Source organism: Vigna umbellata, chromosome 1, assembly GCF_029865625.1.
Source record: "Vigna umbellata cultivar VRB3 chromosome 1, Vumbellata_1.0, whole genome shotgun sequence".
NCBI lineage: Eukaryota > Viridiplantae > Streptophyta > Magnoliopsida > Fabales > Fabaceae > Vigna > Vigna umbellata.
The window spans coordinates 50,598,334-50,618,424 of NC_142165.1; the positions used below are offsets into that span (position 1 = coordinate 50,598,334).

The following is a 20,091-nucleotide window of genomic DNA, read 5'->3' on the forward strand; positions in this document are numbered from 1 at the left end:
GTATAAAGTGTTTGTATAAAGTGTTTTGTCTCTGTGTTATTGTTTGAGTCTAAAAAAAAAAACAGCATGTTTATGAATTGGGCGGCTTCTTCGAGATGCTTTTTGCCTTCTTTTTTTCCTCTCCTCTTTTATTTTCTTCCTTTTTTCCCTCTCCTCTCTTTTTTCAAAATAAGCCTCGTACACTATAAAAATGCAAAAAATAAATGGGTAATTCCCTAAAATGACAATGGTGAGTTGACTTTCCCCTCCCATCTCTTCACCTATATGAGGATAAACTATCGAATCCCTTTCTCACAAAACCTCTCCTGAATCATGTTAAATATGCTTAAGCAAAGGAATCTACTACTTGTCCTTCCATTTATTTAAGCAGTTAATATATAAAAGCAAACACATCATGGTGATTTAAATTTAGTTAGCCATTCATAAATCATGAAACATTTAGGATCAACTTTTAAAATAACATTAACACAATAAACATTTATTGTGTGTGCATGTATGTAGATTTACTTATTTATCATTATGACATAATTAATGCTTTATATTTTTTTGGTTTAAAATTTAATTATTTGATTACTTAAGGTAAACTCATTTGTTTAAAATAAATATTGCAGGTAAATTTTGTTCTTTGCCAACTTCAATGATTATTATTTTAATGTTATAAGAGAAATTACAATAAAAGATAAAAACAAAATAAAAATGTAATGAAGCATAATAGCTGTAGTCTCATCTTGCTAGTTGCAACCTTGATAGACATAATTTATATTGGAGGAGATGGTGAATCACAATTATTGCTTTGTGTAATAATTGAGGTTTAGGGTCACCAGTTTTTTTCCTTTATTTCGGGTCCAATATTTTCCTTTTAAATAAAATTCAGAATACATTATTATTAGGCTTTTATTTCTTCCGAATATTACATTACCTTTTCCTTTCCATGAGAGATTAAAGTGTATGATATTTTATTCCATTTTCTATTTTCTATTAAAGTTCTATTCACTTTTTTGCAAAAAGTACTTATTATTGAGAAACCTTTTTACATTAGGGATACAAGTGTATTATCATTTTCTTTTACACTACAACACGCACTCTTCTTTTTAATAAACAAAATTAGATTCTATTTTACTCTACAATGTTGACATATGTATTATGCTAATATAAGTTTCTTTTCCAAAGGCTAACTCAAATATTTTTCTCTACATATATAATAGAGTACCGATATCAAGTCAATGTTTAACTAACACTATTGGTGTAGTATTTATATAAATTCGTGAATACATTTGTATTTTGTTGTATATTGTTAATTATTATGTTCATTAAATATAATTCAAATTTTTATAATTTGATTAAATATTTCATTATGAAATACAAAGTAATTATCGGGTTTTATAATCTTGATATACTTTTTAAATTAATCCATATACATGACAATTTTAACATTAAACGAACTTTATTTATTTCAATTAAATTTGAAGTCTTTCCGATAATATCTTAGTAATGTCAAACTGATTGACCATAGATTACTATTATTATTATTATTATTATTATTATTATTATTATTATTATTATTATTATTATTATTATTATTATTATTATTATTATTATTATTATTATTATTATTTTGTGATATTGAATACATAAATTAGACCGTTTGAATTTACATTAAAACTATTTGAGACTTATTAAATTAAAGAAAAATATTGTGTAGTTCTAAAAATAAAACCCTTTTTCTAGAAAATAATAATTTAGAATGAGTAGAATATAATTTGAATACACTGAATTAGGACTGAGTAAAATTTATTGATTGTACTGTAGTTAATTATATTATATTATACTAAAAATAACTGATCCATTTTTATTAAAACTTAAATATACTATTTTATGATTCAGTTTTTAAAAACTCAACTTATAAGATATTTTCAGTTAACTGATAGAACTCTTATCCATTCTCTTTCATTTTCAATTTTTCAATTAATCCCTCTTTCGTTTTCAATTTTTCAATTACTCCTAAAACGTGCCCTAAGCGTTGTCCACCGTGAGCGTGAGAGAGAGTTCCACTGCGACCTAGCTTGCGTTTCAACGTTGCCGTCGAAAGAGAGCTCCAAAGATTACGCGCGGCCGCTGCCACCGTGACCCTGTCGACAAAGGAGAGTTCCACTGTGACCTCTACCTCTCTGTGTTGTGTCTCTGCCTGTGCTGCCTGTGCTGCTGTAATTCCCTTCCAAAGTCTCTACTTCCTCCCCTTCCCAATTCTCATATCCTCGTCCTTACTCATGTTCTGTAAAGTAATCCCCTTTCCTTTCTCTCTTTAATTTATACAATTTTTATCTCTTACTTGCAAAAGATTAGAGCTTGAGCATCGTGGGTTAATGGGGTGCCTCATTTGCCTCTTTCTTCAATGCTATATGTATCTCTGAATGTGGGAGTACTTTTTTTTTGTTCAATTATTTAGTGTTTATTGTTTTCTTAATTATTCTCCATTACTTGGGCTCTATAGGGAAGACTTATTATGAATGTTAGTTAGGTCGTGGAGGCTATGGCAGTTGATTATTGGACTTCTTGTGAGGCTTTAGGTTTTATCTTTATGTTCGACAACGAATTGGAAGAAGATTTAGAACTGCTAACGACTCAGGTTATTTTATTTCTGACAAATCCAGGGGTTTGTTGAACTGTTTGCATTCATAGCATTAGCATTCCAGGAGATTTCCCTTGCCGATTGAATATTAAAATTGTACAAGAGTTTAGAATGACTTACAACTCCCAATAATCTAATTCTTTCTTAGTTTCCTTTGTATTAATTGTTCTGCCCCGGTGTTGTCAATTATATGGTCACTCAAAACTGGTATTTTCTTTGTGTTTTGTTCTTTGGTTGTTTTCCTTGCTATTTTCATACATATCAGGAATTATTCCAATCTTAAAGGCATTGGTTTTTGGAGTGGAGTAGCAAGGCATGACTTTGTTGCTCTGTAATTTCGATAGCATTTTTTATATGATCTATTCCAATTTGAATGGGACATCCTTTTTCTTAACAATCCTTTTGTAATAGTATTTGTTTAAGCACTACCATTAAGCTGGAAAGTAACATGAAAGGGCAACTTCTCAAGATAACCTAATTTCTTTTACTTGTTTCTTCTACTATTATTTGAGATTGCTATAGTTGACCACCGAACATTAGGATTGAGTTGTGATTTGTTTCTTTGCAGCAGGGTTTGATTTAGTTTCCTGTCATGACTTGTATCTCGTAGAGTCTGTTATGAGTGATTATGTTGTCTCTATTGTTTTTGAAGTCTATAATTTATTATTCATCATTGGATGTGGAAACTTTGGCAGCAGATCTTCAGAACTTTTTATGTGATGATGGACATCTATTTGAATTTAAATGTAGGTTCTGTGTTTGATTACGTCTAGGTGTTGAACTGGTTTGTTTTCATCGTAAACTAATTTCTTTTAAGTTTCCTCTCTATTTGGTTTCTCGGGATTTGATGACTAAGCATAAGGATTCAATTGCCATTTGTTTCTTTGCAGTGGTGTTTTTGTGACTCTTTCACATAAATTTGATGTGATTCTTAGTACACTGAATTAGGACTGTCAAATTTAGGAGTTGTTTGAAATATTTTCATTCATTCCTTTTCAAGACACGCTGCCTAGTCTCTCTGAGATTTCTTTTGCTGATTCAGTATTAAAAATAACTAGAGTGCGGACATGTGATTAAAATAGTTGAAGAGTAGTTGGACTGGCTCAGAACAAGCTAACCTAAGCATCATCAATAAACACAAGGTTTGAATCGTGACTTGTTTCTATGTGATTTGTTTCTTTAAATTGGTGTTTGGATTAATTTATGTAACTCTTGCATCTAGAGAAGCCTGTTAGGAGAGTTTTTTCACTGGGTTATGTAGTTTTAAATTTATGAATATTTCTTATCCTCTGTGTACTTCATCTTCTATTTAATTCATGGACAGGTTTTTAGTTTTAAATTCATATATTTTTAGTTTTAAAAGATTAGACCATTAAATCATAGATAGTAATTTGAACTCTTAATTAATGTAGTGAAGTGAATGTCAGAAACGGTAGAAACCCTCACACCAAATACTTCTAGAATGGATCATTTACCTCCTTGTATCGATTCATCGTCAACTAAGAATAGTAAAGGTCGATCAGATGTGTGGGGACATTTTACTAAACAAGAACCTTATTCTGAGAAGAAGGCTAAATGCAATTATTGTGGTGATTTGATTAAATATTCGGGTGGAACAAGCGGGATGAGGAATCATTTTAAGAGATGCAAAGAAAATCCTAATAGAGAAGCATTCAAAAGGCAAAAGCTTTTATCATCAACTACAGAAGTTAGTGTTAGCCCTTCACCAACTATTTCTAAATTTGACCAAAATGCATCTCGAATGAAGTTGGTGAAGATGTTTGTGAAGTCCGAGCTTCCTTTTCGATTTGTGGAAAATGAGGACTTCCGTGACTTTGTATGGTCCTTGCAACCACGATTTGAAGTCCCATCCCGTACTACATTGAGGCGTGAAATGTGGGAACTCTATGAAGAGGAAAAAGCAAAGTTGAAAATGTTTCTGTCAAAGCAGTGTGAGAGGATTTGTTTAACTACAGACACATGGACTTCAATCCAAAACCTAAATTACATGAGTTTAACAGCTCACTTTATTGATAATGATTGGAAACTTCAAAAGAAAATTTTGAACTTTTCTCAAACAACGGGACATTCAGGGGAGCTCATTGCTAAACATGTTGAGGCTTGTTTGAATAATTGGGAGTTGAAGCGAGTCCTTAGTATCACCGTGGATAATGCTACGGCAAATGATGTTGGGGTCCAGTACCTTAAAAGAAGGATGCTATCATGGAATTGTCTTGTATTAAAGGGAGAATATGTTCATATGCGTTGCTGTGCTCATATATTGAGTTTGATTGTGAAGGAGGGCTTAAAAGAGCCATTTTATCATTAAGAATTTTATGGGAGGTGCAGAGAGAATCGGTGATGGTGGAGGGAGCAACCAGTCAAGGAGTGGGATACAGAATAACTAACCACAAGCACTTGACTAAGGGGTAGCTTATAATAAGCAGCCACTGGTCCCGTCTGTAGTAAAATGAAGAGTCATGAATAACATAAATTGATAATAAGAACAAGGTTTCATATGTAACCTAAACATCAACCTGTTAGGATTATGAGAAAGGGATAGTTAATACAGGTAGGATATTACTGGTTAGGGAGTTAATAAGTTAAATAAATGCAAGGATTTATATATGTTCATTTGGAGATTGAACTTTGACACTTTATGAAAGGAGAAATCCTTTGTGAAGGGCAAACCTAGGAGGTGAGAGAGTTATGCTATTTCTTGTTTTTTTCATCCTATTCAATAAAAAAATCTTTCTCTTTTCTTGTTGTAATTCCTACAACTTGCCGGATCTTCAAGGGACAGGCAGTGTTGGAGATGAAGTTCAAGTTTGGACAAGAGGATGGAGCTGCCAGCATCTATAGGGGCAGACCCAATTGGTTGATTGCTAGGGCTGAAAATTTCTGAGGTACAAGAAATTTAGTCATTCCATAAGCTGCAATATGCATTCATGGGCACGAAGTGTTTGGCCATGCAATGGTTTGAAATTCTTGGTGCCAAATGAACCCAAATTCAAATTGGGAATCCTTTTCTCAAGATTTGATCAAAAGATGCTTATGGTAACCATGTCTTTGAAAGATTGACTACCTTAAAGCAAGAAGAGAAATGAGATGGAAATCTGCATCAAAGAAATGCAGACTTCCACAGTGTTCTTGAAAGAGAGGACCAACAATTATCTAAGTTCAAGCAAATGGTGCAGCAGTGGGTGAAGAAACAAGAAATCAAGCCAAAATTCAATGAAGAAGCGTAGGTGAAGTGTTTGTGGTGAAGGCAACCAACTTAGGTGAAGTGTAGCATCATTCTTGCAAGCAAAAACAACACAAGATAATGAAGAGTTAAGACACAATTCTTGTAGAGAAAAATGTGAAAGATGAATCAGAAAGGTTGAGGGAATAAAAGAGAACAAGATGTAGCTGAAACAGTAGATGTAAAAGCAAGACAACACTCAAGAGGTGATTGATCCCCATTCAACCAAGCATGTCAAGAAATTATGCAAGGGAGTGATCAAAATATTGCATAATACAGAGGTTCATTCTTGAACAAGAATGGTGTAGTCAGCCCAAACAGGGGGAGATTCAAATGAGGAACACCCTATCTGTTGTTGCATTAAGAACTTGAAAAGGTACAATGCACTCAAGTCTTGAATGAGATCAAGATAGGGAGATCATCAGAATCCTTGAACCTAGAGAAGTAGGTTTTTTTCTTCGAGGAAGAGGTAATCAGCCCATCATCATACTTTGAACCAACAAACAAAATCAGCAAAGGTAGACATTGATGCATTTTTTAACCCCTGTTTATTAATCTTGAGGTAATCAGCCCATCATCATACTTTGAACCAACAAACAAAATCAGCAAAGGTAGACATTGATGCATTTTTTAACCCCTGTTTATTAATCTTTTCATCCGTACAGACTCTCATCACTTCTCTCCTGTTAGATTCTTTACATTCTCTCTTTTGCACTAAACTCCATCACTGTCTTTGTCTCTCCATTTTTAAAACCAAGATTTTTTCATTTTCATTTTCAGTTTTTCTTTTTCACTGGTATATTGAAACAACATTTGGCTTCACTTGGTTGTTACAGGTTGGACATGTTTGCTTTTAAATAAATGGACATTTTTGTGTCTTTGATTGTAGAAAAGTATAGATTGCAAGTGGGGATAATTTGGTACTTGGGTCTGTTATTGGTATAAACTAAATGATACTTTTCTTCCTAGTGTTATAGCTTCTTAGGTTGAATTCATGTCTTTAATCAGAATTTTGTTCTTGCTTGCAAATTGCATGTATGCACTTGTGGAATTTCGTAATTGTTCGAGAGCTGGTTTGAAGCATCTCTAAAATTTTGAAAAACTGTGTTTTTTTATGTCTGCTTTGGTACTATACAATGTAATGTCATTTGATCCATTTAGCTGAACTTACTGATTGGAAAAGGCTTGGTTGTTGAGGATTGTGATTTTTGTCTAAGACACTTTGAATTTACGAATCTCGAAAGCAAGACAGATCTCTAAGATTGAGTTCTAGAGGTTGTAGAGGAACTTAGAACTAAGAGAGCAGACAAACATCTGTTTTTGAGTTCTAGAGGTTAGTGATCATCTGTTTTTGATTAATTCTTATTTTATATATTTTTTCTTTTTAGCATTATTTGTGAGATGACTTGAAAAAGAGAATGATTTTATTATTTTCATTCATGGTAATTACATTCTCCTTGCTTCTATTTGTAACAATCTAATCTTCCAGAAAGGGAAATAAGGAAACAAAATAATCTAGAAGATCATACACATGTTTTCTCTAATTAGGAAGATTCTATAGATATTTTCTCTAATTGAGAAGATTCTATAGATATTTCCTCTAATTTCAACAAGATGTTAACATGATTGAGTTTATACTTGTTACGTGTTTTTTAGAAAATAAAGCAAATATCAAGTTCCTCAAAATGTCTTTGAAATTTGATTTCTTGATAGCAATAATTGCCTGATATATTATTTCTCTCCAATTTGAAAATAGATTCTTCTTTAATATTGTTATTGTTAGATGTTAAGTTGTGTGTTTATGTTAATTGGGCTTAGCCCATTCTGTATTTAGGGTTTAACCCTTATCTTACATTATAAATAAACTACCCTATGTGTATGCTAAACACATAAGGGAGATTTCTCCTAATCTTCTTCACTATATTCAATAGTTATAATAAAAAATACTAAGAGTAGTCTATATTAATCTAATTCCATAGATTTAGAAAATAATCAACAGAATTTTTTCACTGGATGAAATTAAGAAAGGAAATTTGGTTCTTATTGTCATTGTGTTGTTCACGTGGCATGTAGTTTAATTTCATATCTGAAATTAAACTTATATTCTGATTAGAAAACAAGATTCAGAAACTTATTCTAAATCTTGCCATAATTGGAATATTAGTTTTGAAATAAATTATTGAATAACTTACATTATATAACACAATTCTATCATTTATTATATTAAGGGGCATGGACAAAGAGTGGACTAAACTTCCAAGGTTTAATGCAGAGTACATCAATGGTGTCGAACCTTTTTTGGATTTTTCATATACTAGGGGAAGACCTCAAGGAAATGAGATTTTATGTCCTTGTGTAAAGTGTAGAAATTGATGTTGGGCAAGAAGCGTGGTTTATGATCATTTGATAGCCATAGGTTTTCTAAAAGGCTACAGTGTGGTTTATGGTCGTTCCACTGACCCGTTTGAGAGACTTGATTAGAGTTCTAGTTCAACAATTCCATTAGTAATTACGGGTAAAACCCGACACCCATTGCTTGATTGCATGGCTTTGAATCATGGGCACACATAGCAGTGAGTTGCTGCAGTGATTAGTGATTGTGAAGATGGAGAGAGAATGGTGATAGCTAAGAGAGTTAATTCATTAATTTGCTAATGCATATTCAACTTTGTCGTTTCGTTGATTTTCTATGTTGACAACAGCTTCGGATAGACGAAAGTGAAACTCTATTTTTTTGAATTTTTCTGCAGAGGAAATGCTTAATTGGTTGAGCAAGCGTTGTTTATGCACCCTTGTGCCACGCCCATGGCTTTTTGTGGGGTTGGGCAATCCTGGTAACAAGTACGCAGGAACTCGCCACAATGTACCTTTTTTCCTTTCCATTTATCTTTTTTCTTTTTTCTGCTTCTGCTTCTACAGCTCTGTTAGGAGTTTGTTTCGGTGGTTACTAGTTTTAGTCTTCTGTCTTTAAATTGCATTAGAAGTGTTCTGCAGTGTTACGAGGGCATAATCAGCATCTGATTTAGCATTTTCTTGATGAATTTCCAAAATACGTTTTTGTCTAGGTGGGCTTTGAGATGATTGATGCATTTGCTGAGTCGCAGGGGATTCCTATGAACACTGCCCATTCCAAAGCCATTTTCGGAAAAGGTTTGCCGGCTGCCTTGCTTAGATATTTCTATTTTCTGTTTTTCTCTCTATGTTTATTGTATTCATGAATTTTTGCGCAAGTTGGTTTGTTGCAGGTTTTGTTGGTGAAGTTCCTGTCTTCCTTGCAAAGCCTCAGACTTACATGAATCTGAGTGGTGAATCAGTAAGGAAACAGGATGTGCTGATTTTTTTTTTCTCTCTTAACCATGTGGATATTTAACTTTAGACTGTGCAAGTTGTGCTGTCTATATAGCTTATCACTTGCCTTGCCACTCACAAAAATTTATTGACCACGAGTTCCTTTAATCGCTTAAGCTTATACTCTACTTTGAATGGTAGCTTTTCTAATCTGCACATTGAAATTTACTCTTATTGGTTGGCATTTTTGTGAAGTTATATGTACTATCAATAGTTGTAAACAGTTAAAAGACTGAAAGTATATAAGTTTAATATTACGACAACAGGGGTAGGAAAATCTTGAAATTGACAATGACTGCTAAAGGAATAACAATATTTGTCGGCAGTTTAAGCTTGGACAGAGTGGATGGTGTTTAGCTCCTTAGTTTCTTCTCATTTGAATATTGTGTGTTTAGAAGAGCTTATACTGAGCTAATTTTAAACTGACTTATGAATTTCTTATGAGTCCCTTTAGCTTATTTCAATTACTTTCAATTCACATAATTGGTGTATATTGAGGGATCAGAAGATGAGCCACCAACAGAGGTGTTTGTAGACGAGGAAGACGCCATGGAGAGGGAGAAACCCTAAAAATCCAAAGTGCTCCGATTGACACAACGACCACATATCTAGAAAGAGGGCGAGGAGGCTATCACGGCGGTTCTAGTCGGCACGCGCTGCGGGAAGCGGCAACGGCGGTGACTGTTGCGGCGGCGCGTGGAGGCATGTGGGTGGTCTGTTCGCCACGATCTTTGTACCACGGTGGTCGCCCGGCCGAGACGATTCTGATGGTGTGGTCATCGGTCGATTCTGGAACTCCTGTGACGGTGGCGGTGATGACGGCAGCGACAACGACGGTGATGGGTGCCGGAGACCGTGGAGTTGGCTGGAACTATTCCTATGCTCTAGATACCATGTGAGAAATAGAGAAGATTGGGAGAAAATATCCCTTGTGTGTTTTGCATACACATAGGATAGTTTATTTATATTGTAAGATATGGGCCAATGCCCTTAATACATAATAGGTTGAGCCCAACAAAAACATACATCTTAACATCTATCAGTTTGATATTGGTAGATATTGTTGATATTGTTTTTAACATCTTTTATTTACCATATCTAGGTTTGGTTGCCATATATACTTGTATCATTCTTCATTGTAAATATATTACCCTATGTGTGTTTTAGATACAAGAGAGATTAATCCTATACCTAGTTTTACTATATTTAATACCATGTAAAAAGAAATAATTTTCGTGAGTATAACCCAATCTCTTACAATAGCAACCTTGGCAAATCATTTAGCAAAATCATAAAGATTTTGGCTGATGGGATAGCAACCTTGGCAAATCATTTAGCAAAATCATAAAGATTTTGGCTGATGGGAACACGAAGCAATCAAGTTATGAGGCTTTCCATGGATGGAACATCATGACCTATCAAAATTGGTTTCTAAATACATGATCAAAATCTAGGTTCATGGAATGGAGAAGGATAACAATGTAAAACTTATCTTCCTAATTTCTTCCAATGAGTCAATCTCCAAGTACATCTTGAACTCTTTTATGAATTATAAAATTAGTTCTGTTATGTATTGGATATAAATATTTATGATTTATTGTTAGGATATAGGATGATAGAATAGGTGGGTTTAGGAGTTAAGGGTGTGGGGGTGTCGGTTGTAAGGGTAGCGGGTCAGAGCTGATATAAATAGAGCTCTTGTAACTCTGGAGAGGATTATCGGGTATTATTTTGTAAAGTCAGGTTTAGCCTGTAGAGAGAGGTTTTGCTCTCAACCAGGGAGGTTATGCTCCCAACCCCATTCTCTGTAAAGTGACAATTCTACTATTGTGAATAAGAAAATCCATTCTTTCATCTCTATTATCTGTTGTCAGTGGGTGTTATTGTTTGGGTTTCATCTCTTTTATCGGCATCGAGAGGGTGTGTTGCTAGGTTCCAAACCTAGGAACCTAACATTTATTTAGTTATTTTTCTTGTCTATATTTTCTTAATTTAAGTTCATGTCTATAGTATAGTTTTTTAATATGCTTAACTCTGCAAAGTCGTGTTACGATCTTTTATTCCCTCCCATTCCTCAAGTTTGACAACATTGGTATTAACTAGTTCTCCCTTTACCATAGTCCTAGCAATATATTTCATGTAATTGTTTCTCCAAACTTTTAGTGGCCTTCGAAATCAACTAAATGACATTGAAGCCACTCCTTGGTTTTCCCTTGTTTGCAGGCCAAATATTCTCTTGAGTAGGATGAGTGCAGTTTGACCTTGACTTGAGCTGGGTGAGTGTTGTACGAGGTCCACTGTTGGAGTTTGAAACAAAGATCCAATTTGAACCCATGGGAGGTTTCTACTTGAGACATTGGGTGGTCTTTGATGGGAAATCCTGAACAAGCAACTCCCCATCTCCATTGTCCTGCGCAACAATGTCTACCTTTGCTGATTTTGTTTGTTGGTTCAAAGTATGATGATGGGCTGATTACCTCTTCCTCGAAGAAAAAAACCTACTTCTCTAGGTTCAAGGATTCTGATGATCTCCCTATCTTGATCTCATTCAAGACTTGAGTGCATTGTACCTTTTCAAGTTCTTAATGTAACAACAGATAGGGTGTTCCTCATTTGAATCTCCCCCTGTTTGGGCTGACTACACCATTCTTGTTCAAGAATGAACCTCTGTATTATGCAATATTTTGATCACTCCCTTGCATAATTTCTTGACATGCTTGGTTGAATGGGGATCAATCACCTCTTGAGTGTTGTCTTGCTTTTGCATCTACTGTTTCAGCTACATCTTGTTCTCTTTTATTCCCTCAACCTTTCTGATTCATCTTTCACATTTTTCTCTACAAGAATTGTGTCTTAACTCTTCATTATCTTGTGTTGTTTTTGCTTGCAAGAATGATGCTACACTTCACCTAAGTTGGTTGCCTTCACCACAAACACTTCACCTACGCTTCTTCATTGAATTTTGGCTTGATTTCTTGTTTCTTCACCCACTGCTGCACCATTTGCTTGAACTTAGATAATTGTTGGTCCTCTCTTTCAAGAACACTGGAAGTCTGCATTTCTTTGATGCAGATTTCCATCTCATTTCTCTTCTTTCTTTAAGGTAGTCAATCTTTCAAAGACATGGTTACCATAAGCATCTTTTGATCAAATCTTGAGAAAAGGATTCCCAATTTGAATTTGGGTTCATTTGGCACCAAGAATTTCAAACCATTGCATGGCCAAACCCTTCGTGCCCATGAATGCATATTGCAGCTTATGGAATGACTGAATTTCTTGTACCTCAGAAATTTTCAGCCCTAGCAATCAACCAATTGGGTCTGCCCCTATAGATGCTGGCAGCTCCATCCTCTTGTCCAAACTTGAACTTCATCTCCAACACTGCCTGTCCCTTGAAGATCCGGCAAGTTGTAGGAATTACAACAAGAAAAGAGAAAGATTTTTTTATTGAATAGGATGAAAAGAACAAGAAATAGCATAACTCTCTCACCTCCTAGGTTTGCCCTTCACAAAGGATTTCTCCTTTCATAAAGTGTCAAAGTTCAATCTCCAAATGAACATATATAAATCCTTGCATTTATTTAACTTATTAACTCCCTAACCAGTAATATCCTACCTGTATTAACTATCCCTTTCTCATAATCCTAACAGGTTGATGTTTAGGTTACATATGAAACCTTGTTCTTATTATCAATTTATGTTATTCATGACTCTTCATTTTACTGCAGACGGGACCAGTGGCTGCTTATTATAAGCTACCCCTTAGTCAAGTGCTTGTGGTTAGTTATTCTGTATCCCACTCCTTGACTGGTGTGCTATTCTTTATTTAATCATCTATTTTTGGTTGCAGTTCCATGATGACATGACCTTGCCATGTGGGGTGCTTCGTCTTTATGACAAAGGGGGTCATGGAAGCCACAAAGGGTACAATACTAAATGATAATTCTGAAGTTAAATTAATACTATCTTCATCCTGAAGTCTTTTTGACATTGACCATAAGAAATTGGTTACTAATCCAAGTACCTACTGCCCTAGAGATATTGTGGTGTTTATTATGCATCACTAGATTATGTAATTCACTAATTTCCGAACCCAATAGTTATCTATGTTGAAATTAACATGTATATGTTATTGGAAACATAATCAAATTCACATCACTTTGGAAGTAGGTTCTACGTTTTGTTATAATGAAAAAATAGATGGAGTAAGCCAAATTACATAACATTGTGGTACATCAACATTACTGTGAATGGCCGTGAAATTTCATAAAACAATGTGGATATCTTAAGATTCATGATTAGGTTGCATCTTGGTTTGTGATTTGAGGGGCAAATAACCCATTACCAATAAACTTTCCCCCCTCAATCAGACATTGATAGGATATAGATTGAAAGAGAGAAAAAACTGATACATATATATTGAAGGATTCCCTTGCAACCTGAGGAGGAATCCTCTGTTATAGTAAACAAATGACATGAATGTAGTGAAGTCCTTAGAAGATGCTAAATAGGAATTAGAGCAAAATAAAAATGTTAACACCCAGTGACTGTGAAATGACAAGTTCCTCTGCTCAGACTAACAACCCAACACGATGCTTCATAAATTTTCTCATTTCCTCATCCCTTTATCTGTTTTCACGTCAAACTAAACAATCATTCTCTCTCCATGTTTGATTTCTGGCTTCCCGCATTCTATCCTACATGCCACCTGTCCAATTTGTTATTCCTCTCTCTTCTGCTCACAGTCTCTCTCATGTCATGTTTTTTCTTTTCCTCTCATCTGCCCCCAGGCCTTGATTCTCAGGTCCATGTTCCTTTCATTCACTTCCTTACCCTTCACATTCTTGCATAATGGGCCTATATCATACATATTATAGTTCTAATGGTTCATCCGTTTCATTTATTCTTTCATGCAACTTTGTTTAGTTTTTCACAATCAAAGATATCTTGTGCTTGTACTGCTGTAACATGTTGATAATAATGTGTTTTGAACGTTGCCCAATTTAATTGTTGCCTAATCAATCATTTTGCACTCCTTGTTCTCTTCTAAGTCCATTTATTTCTCAACAACATTAACTTGTTATCCAAGTTTTCCATTTTTTTGTTCTGCATCATCTCCCTTAACATCTCCACAGCCACCCTCACCATCTCCACAATCAAGTTCACCTACTCAATGTTGTCAAAGTCAAGGATCGTAAAGGGATAGGAAAGGGAATGACAACTTGTAACTCGAGGATCCTAACTTGACTTGTAAGAGTTACGAGTACATACAAAATTTATTTTCAAAAATATGTGCATCATTTAATGGGTTCATAACAATTAAAATAACTCATACATAATTCATAAAATAGGTTCATAAGTCTGAACAAGCATAAAACAACTAATAAGTTGTTCAATGTTTAACACAAACTATCCAAAGAAATCTTTCATATCAAAAGCAGGATAATCATGGTTCTCCTCCACATGATCTTCATTTTCATTAATGTCCTCTCCTCCATGACCTTCATCATTATCAACAATGGGAGGAACCTCTAAATCATCCATTTTTTCTTCAAATATGGACTAAAGAAATGTGAATGGTGAGGAGAAAAAGCAAGATGCAGGAGAAAAAACGGAGAAGAATAGTTCCTCTAAGGCTCGCGACCGTCAACGACAAGTGTTGGCGGTTGCAAGAAGCTTGTATAGCTTGTGTGTCTTCTCCTTTGTGTGTGAATTGTCTTTTCTTCTGGTGAGGTGTGGACCCATAACCTTAACACAAAAGAGGGTTGAGCGATGGATCCTCTTCTTTGGACTAGAGGGAGGTGTTGAAGACATGAGAGGACAATAGATTTTGGAGTGTGAAGACGTGAGAGGACACAAAAGAGGGTTGAATGATGGTAAATCGGTCTATCAATGGCATACTGTCTCGAGTTACTTACTGATTTTGGAGTGATGGGTGGTAAACCTTGTCCAAGGCCCATGGACAATTCATTGTGGCTGCGTCAAGATGATTCTAGTGATCTTCTTGATGATCCTTTGTCCTACATGCGTCTTGTTGGTTGTCTTATTTACCTCACCACAACACATTCTGACATTGGTTTTGCAACACAACTCAGCCAATTTATGACTCATCCCACAAAGTCTCATCTAGTTGCTACCAAGAGAGTCTTGAGGGATACTCCCATACATTTAGTTGGATTTAGTGATAGCAGATTGGGCGACTTGTGTTGACATGTGCATATCAATCCCAAGTTATTATTTCTTCTTTGAGAACTCTCGTGTCATTGAAAACAAAAAAGCAAAATACAGTATCTCAATCGTCTTTGGAAGTGGAATATCATGCTCTTGCTACAAGCATGTATGAACTATAGTGGCTCACATATCTTCTCAATGATTTAAAATGTGTTGTTCCAAGCCTGCAACATTATATTGTGACAGCCTAATTGTTATGTACATTGCATCAAATCCAGTGTTTCATGAAAAAACAAAACACTTGGAGATTGACTATCATTTTGTTGGAGAAAAGGCTTAAGCAGGTCTAATGCATTTGCTACCAGTTCCATCTTCACATTAGCTTGCTGACATGCTCACTAAGGCATTACCACCTCGTCTCTTCAAGTCTAATGTATCCAAGCTGGAGTTGATTGACCTTTATACACCTCCCAGCTTGAGTAAGGCTAACAGAACAATAGCCCAAACCATACAGCCCGATTGTCCTCAGCCCATTATAATTCTCTTTAATATCTTTGTATATAAGCCCTTTTTCTGTTATAAACCAGAGTAGATTCTAGAATAGTATGAGCCGTAAATTGATTCGGTAAAAATGTGTATATAACATTGTATTCTAGCTGAAATGTGACATGAATTCCAAATCATTACCTCAGTATTTCAAATATATTTTCCCTTGTCCTTTGTTTTATCAATCATGAACATTACTTATTTACTGCGTAAGTTTGGATGTTGGGATAGCAGTTGACACTAGAAAATTTTGGTTCTAACAGTTATGGTTATTAGTTGTATTTACAGCTTTGCATTTTGGTCCCTCATTCCTTCTTCACACAAGCCTGCTGTAAGTTTTGTGCCCGTACCTAAATTCTCAAAGTTGTGTTCCAGTTCATCTGGAAATTTGTCATGACCTTTATTGTTGCTATCCAATTGGTTATTGAAACTATGGAAGTGTCTTCTTTGTCCATTTAAAGTATTTTAAAAATTAATCACTGCAAGGTTAGATTGTTTCAATTCTATTCTTGATTTGTGTTTTAATATCCAAGCTTCAATGCACCCAGGAGGATTTATCCTCGACACCAGTTGTGGTTATTTGGAATTTAAATGGTTGGAAAATGCATATCAGTGAGAAAATATTTTATATCAAGAACTTTGCTACTCGAAGAAACTTCTATCCGCTCTAAAATAGCATTAGGAAGCTAAAAGTATATAAGAGGAGTAAGGACTACACGGTATATACATTGATACCGAACGGTGGATATGAAAGGAGGAATAGAAGAGGAGGGCCGATCGGTAATGTTGATGTAATATCCGAATGGTAATGTGTTAACACGGAACGGTGTTGCATTGGAGGAGGGAGCTAATGACCGAACGACTCAATAGCGGGGAAGTTTGTTAGTTGTTCGTAGAGAGAGAGAGCATAAATAATTTCAGAATAGGGGAAGAGGGGGATCAGATATTTTCATTTTGGGTATAGACTGGCCATATTTGCCAGTGGAGGAGGATAGGCCTCTTTGGGGAAGATTATACTTGTATTTTCTTTCACTTTGCAGAATCAATAATACATACATACATACTTTCATTTGTGTTGTTTGAGTATTTGAGTGAGAAGAGAGGATAGATTTAGGTTACTTGTATAAAGTAACCTAACAAATAGTATCTCACTAACTTTCCGTAAACGAATAGTCTATTAGTACTTTGTATAGAAACCTAATCACATAGTTTTTCTTCACCATTGTTAATTACATTTTCACTTGTCAAGGGGCCATATGTTGTCATATCTGTAACGCTTCATGGATTTTGGTAAAAAGGAAAATAGTTTTAGTGAAGCTGGATTAAAGAATGTGTTTATATTGTTTAAAGGATGAGTGGTGATGGAAATTGAGTTCATGAAATCTTTTCAGCTCTGATTTTTTCTTATTGAGTGCTTCTTGACTCAAGTAAAGCTACTCACCGTACTTCTCCTCACTTCTTACCACAGGCTAAAGAGTGTGATCTATCACTTCAGAGGAAATAGAGAATTTCCTAGGCTGAGAATAGGTTGGTGCTTTTCTTGTAAATCCTTTATTGTTTCCCTAGTTCAGTTTATGGCTGTCTTTTTTATTTTCAATTTGCTTTGTCGATAGGGATTGGAAGTCCTCCTGGGCAAATGGATCCTAAAGCATTTTTGCTTCAAAAGTTTAATTTAACAGCTAGACAACGAGTAAGTTCTTCGTTAACTGCTAAATGCACTTTTGGTTCTTGTTAGATATATTATATCTCTTATCTTTTAGTTAGTTTGTTATTATTTCTCATTTGTATTTTGGGCTTAGCCCATATTTCTTCTATTATAAATAGAGAACCCTATGTGTGTATTTTATACAAGGGAGATTAATCTAAATATAGTTTTTCACTATATTCAACAGTTCTCATGGTTCAAATTGCAATGGTGCTCCTCATGTTTTCTACGAAGTACGTAACTTGAATCCAATTATCAATGTCAATGGAGTTCAAATAGAACGGGTAAATAATGATTTGATATTGTAATGTGATTCCAAGAGGTGATAGCCTTGTTGCACTGCGGGGTGTGACAAATTTCAAATACGATAGCAGTTCAGTCGCTTGCCACGTTAGCGCAATGTCACAAAAACGTGCTAATAGTTTCCATTGGGTGGCTTTATAAAAATGAGTGTACTGATCCTGAAAGTTTTAGGCCAAACTTTTTATAAGAGCCATAGTTGTTACAACCATGTGATATGTGGAGGCAGTAGAGCACTACCCTGGGTGACATTACCCCATTTTTATACTAAAGCAGTTTTCTTGTGGAAATTGCTTTTGCATATTTTTCACATCGTAGTACATGCACCGTATTAAAACTGGCCTAGTTACAAAAATCTTCATCTCAATGTATCTGGCTTTTCTCGTTGAACAGATTGACGAGGCTTTGCAAGAGGGAGTTGATGCCTTGAAGCTCCTTTTATCTAAAGGTTTTGCAGAGAGTGCAAAAAGATTCAACAAAGAACAGAAGTATAAGCACTTGAGAGTGCAAAACTTACCAGTTTGATAGGATTCCCTTTTTCTCTTTAGGTTGCAATACATGTGTACAATTTAGTGATTGAAAATTGCCTGAATTTTGTAACATTCCATATATATGTATGTATGAAATTTTCAGTCTTTGATTTGCTTTAATTTGGATATTGTCTCTGAAATGTGCAAACTCAAAACTGGTGGGATAACATTTAAAACGTATTAAAGGTTGCTACATTGTGTATACTATATGGACTTTGATGAAAGGGGCATCATCTGTTAGAGTAGCATGCATGTACCTTCTCCCACCCCATGGAAAATGTTTTTAATGTAATCTGAGACGCGCTATTAACCATGGAGTAGGTAAGGAAATTTGACATAATCAGGTCAAATTATTTTTTGTTGAAAAGTTATTAAGACATCTTCCATAAATTAGTTTATATATACGTTAATTCTAGCTTGGAAAAAAAGATTTTGTTATTAATGTCGAAAAGGTTAATCTAAACACGTTAAAAAATGATTTTTCAAACTTCAACATACAGATATTGGACTTGGTTGCAACTACAAAATTGCAGATTAGGAACCTAACTTCTACTTCCTGTCCATTAGCTACGTATGTGGCTTGATATAGAGGTTAGTTAGAAGGTACAAATACTTGGATAAAAACAAGAAAAAATATTGAGAGGATTGAACCTCTGTATCATTATCATAAGACTTGAATAATGTGGTTGGTAAACCATCACTCGTCACGTTACTCGATTTATGAATTGTCTTTAACTAATTTCTTCTGATGCTTTTATCTTGACTTTTCGGGAGTTAACACCCTTTGATATTAAGTTCATGTTTACACATTTGATTTGAAGTTTTCCATCGCTAATTCAATTTTAAAAAGCAATAAATTGCACTGCTAAGTATTAATCGAATTTATTATCATGTGAAATAAATAAAAAATGTGTTCAATCACGTTAATTTTATCGAAATTGAACTTGCATCGATCCAACCGGTTTCATTTCATACGCTCTCCATGTTTTGTTTATCACACAGCACAACGTTATGGGCCGAATACGACAGTGAAGGATTTACAGTAGCCAGCTGTTCTGAGATCGAACATGTTGACGCTGAAAATTTCAGAAACAGGTTTTCAACAGTGTGTCGAGTAGAAAATTCGCATGTGCTCCATCATCCACGTTCCAAAGGGACCTTAAAAAGAAAATAATTGACAGATTTGATTTTCCGTAGTACCATATGCTTGCCTTGTACTTTTTGCAGCTTGCTTTGCTAGTATTCACACTTCATATTTAATGTTTTTCTGCTTTAGGATTCCTCTGCAGTAATGGTTCATTTATGATCAAATACCATAGTCACAACCAAAATAAATGAAAACAGACTATTCTTTCTTTATTTACTTTCAAAACAAGTAGACTGTATTACATGTTCTATGAGATAAACCGTTCACATTCTTAACCTTTTTGCTACTTTTTCTTCTCTTTCAAAATTTATGTTGTTTGATTTATTCAACACGTTCATTTTCAACAGCTACTTTATCATTTTCAAATAATACTTTCTGTATTCAGTAACAGTAACAGAGATATAAACATAACTATGTTTATCTTAAAAAAAGTATAAAACAGTGAAAAGCATTTTGGTGTTCAATGAAGTG

The 20,091-nt window shown here is 34.8% G+C and overlaps 1 protein-coding gene across 13 annotated transcripts; it reads left to right on the forward strand.

The window, feature by feature from the left end:
- The first annotated feature begins 1,954 nt into the window (after positions 1-1,954).
- LOC124845997 (Peptidyl-tRNA hydrolase family protein) lies at positions 1,955-18,593 on the forward strand. 13 transcript variants are annotated; one of them, XM_088103632.1, is made up of 12 exons: positions 1,958-2,279; positions 2,492-2,626; positions 3,672-3,771; positions 7,035-7,206; positions 8,624-8,736; positions 8,939-9,023; positions 9,119-9,186; positions 12,950-13,000; positions 13,072-13,145; positions 17,407-17,465; positions 17,552-17,628; positions 18,337-18,593. In XM_088103632.1, exons 5-12 carry the CDS (start codon positions 8,629-8,631, stop codon positions 18,466-18,468), a joined length of 654 nt encoding a protein of 217 aa, XP_087959758.1. In that variant the 5' UTR covers positions 1,958-2,279; positions 2,492-2,626; positions 3,672-3,771; positions 7,035-7,206; positions 8,624-8,628; the 3' UTR covers positions 18,469-18,593. The 13 variants fall into 13 exon arrangements, with proteins under 13 accessions (XP_087959768.1, XP_087959769.1, XP_087959770.1 ...); XM_088103638.1 differs by lacking the exon at positions 7,035-7,206; XM_088103633.1 differs by lacking the exon at positions 2,492-2,626.
- Positions 18,594-20,091: the final 1,498 nt, after the last annotated feature.

What these genes read in the sequence shown, in the direction of transcription:
- LOC124845997 (XM_088103632.1), top strand. Translation starts at nt 8,629, where the DNA reads ATGCTTAATTGGTTGAGCAAGCGTTGTTTATGCACCCTTGTGCCACGC. An exon ending in ACGCAGGAACTCGCCACAAT is followed by an intron (nt 8,737 to 8,938) that starts GTACCTTTTTTC and finishes GTTTTTGTCTAG; the next exon opens with GTGGGCTTTGAGATGATTGA. An exon ending in GGTCATGGAAGCCACAAAGG is followed by an intron (nt 13,146 to 17,406) that starts GTACAATACTAA and finishes TTCTTACCACAG; the next exon opens with GCTAAAGAGTGTGATCTATC.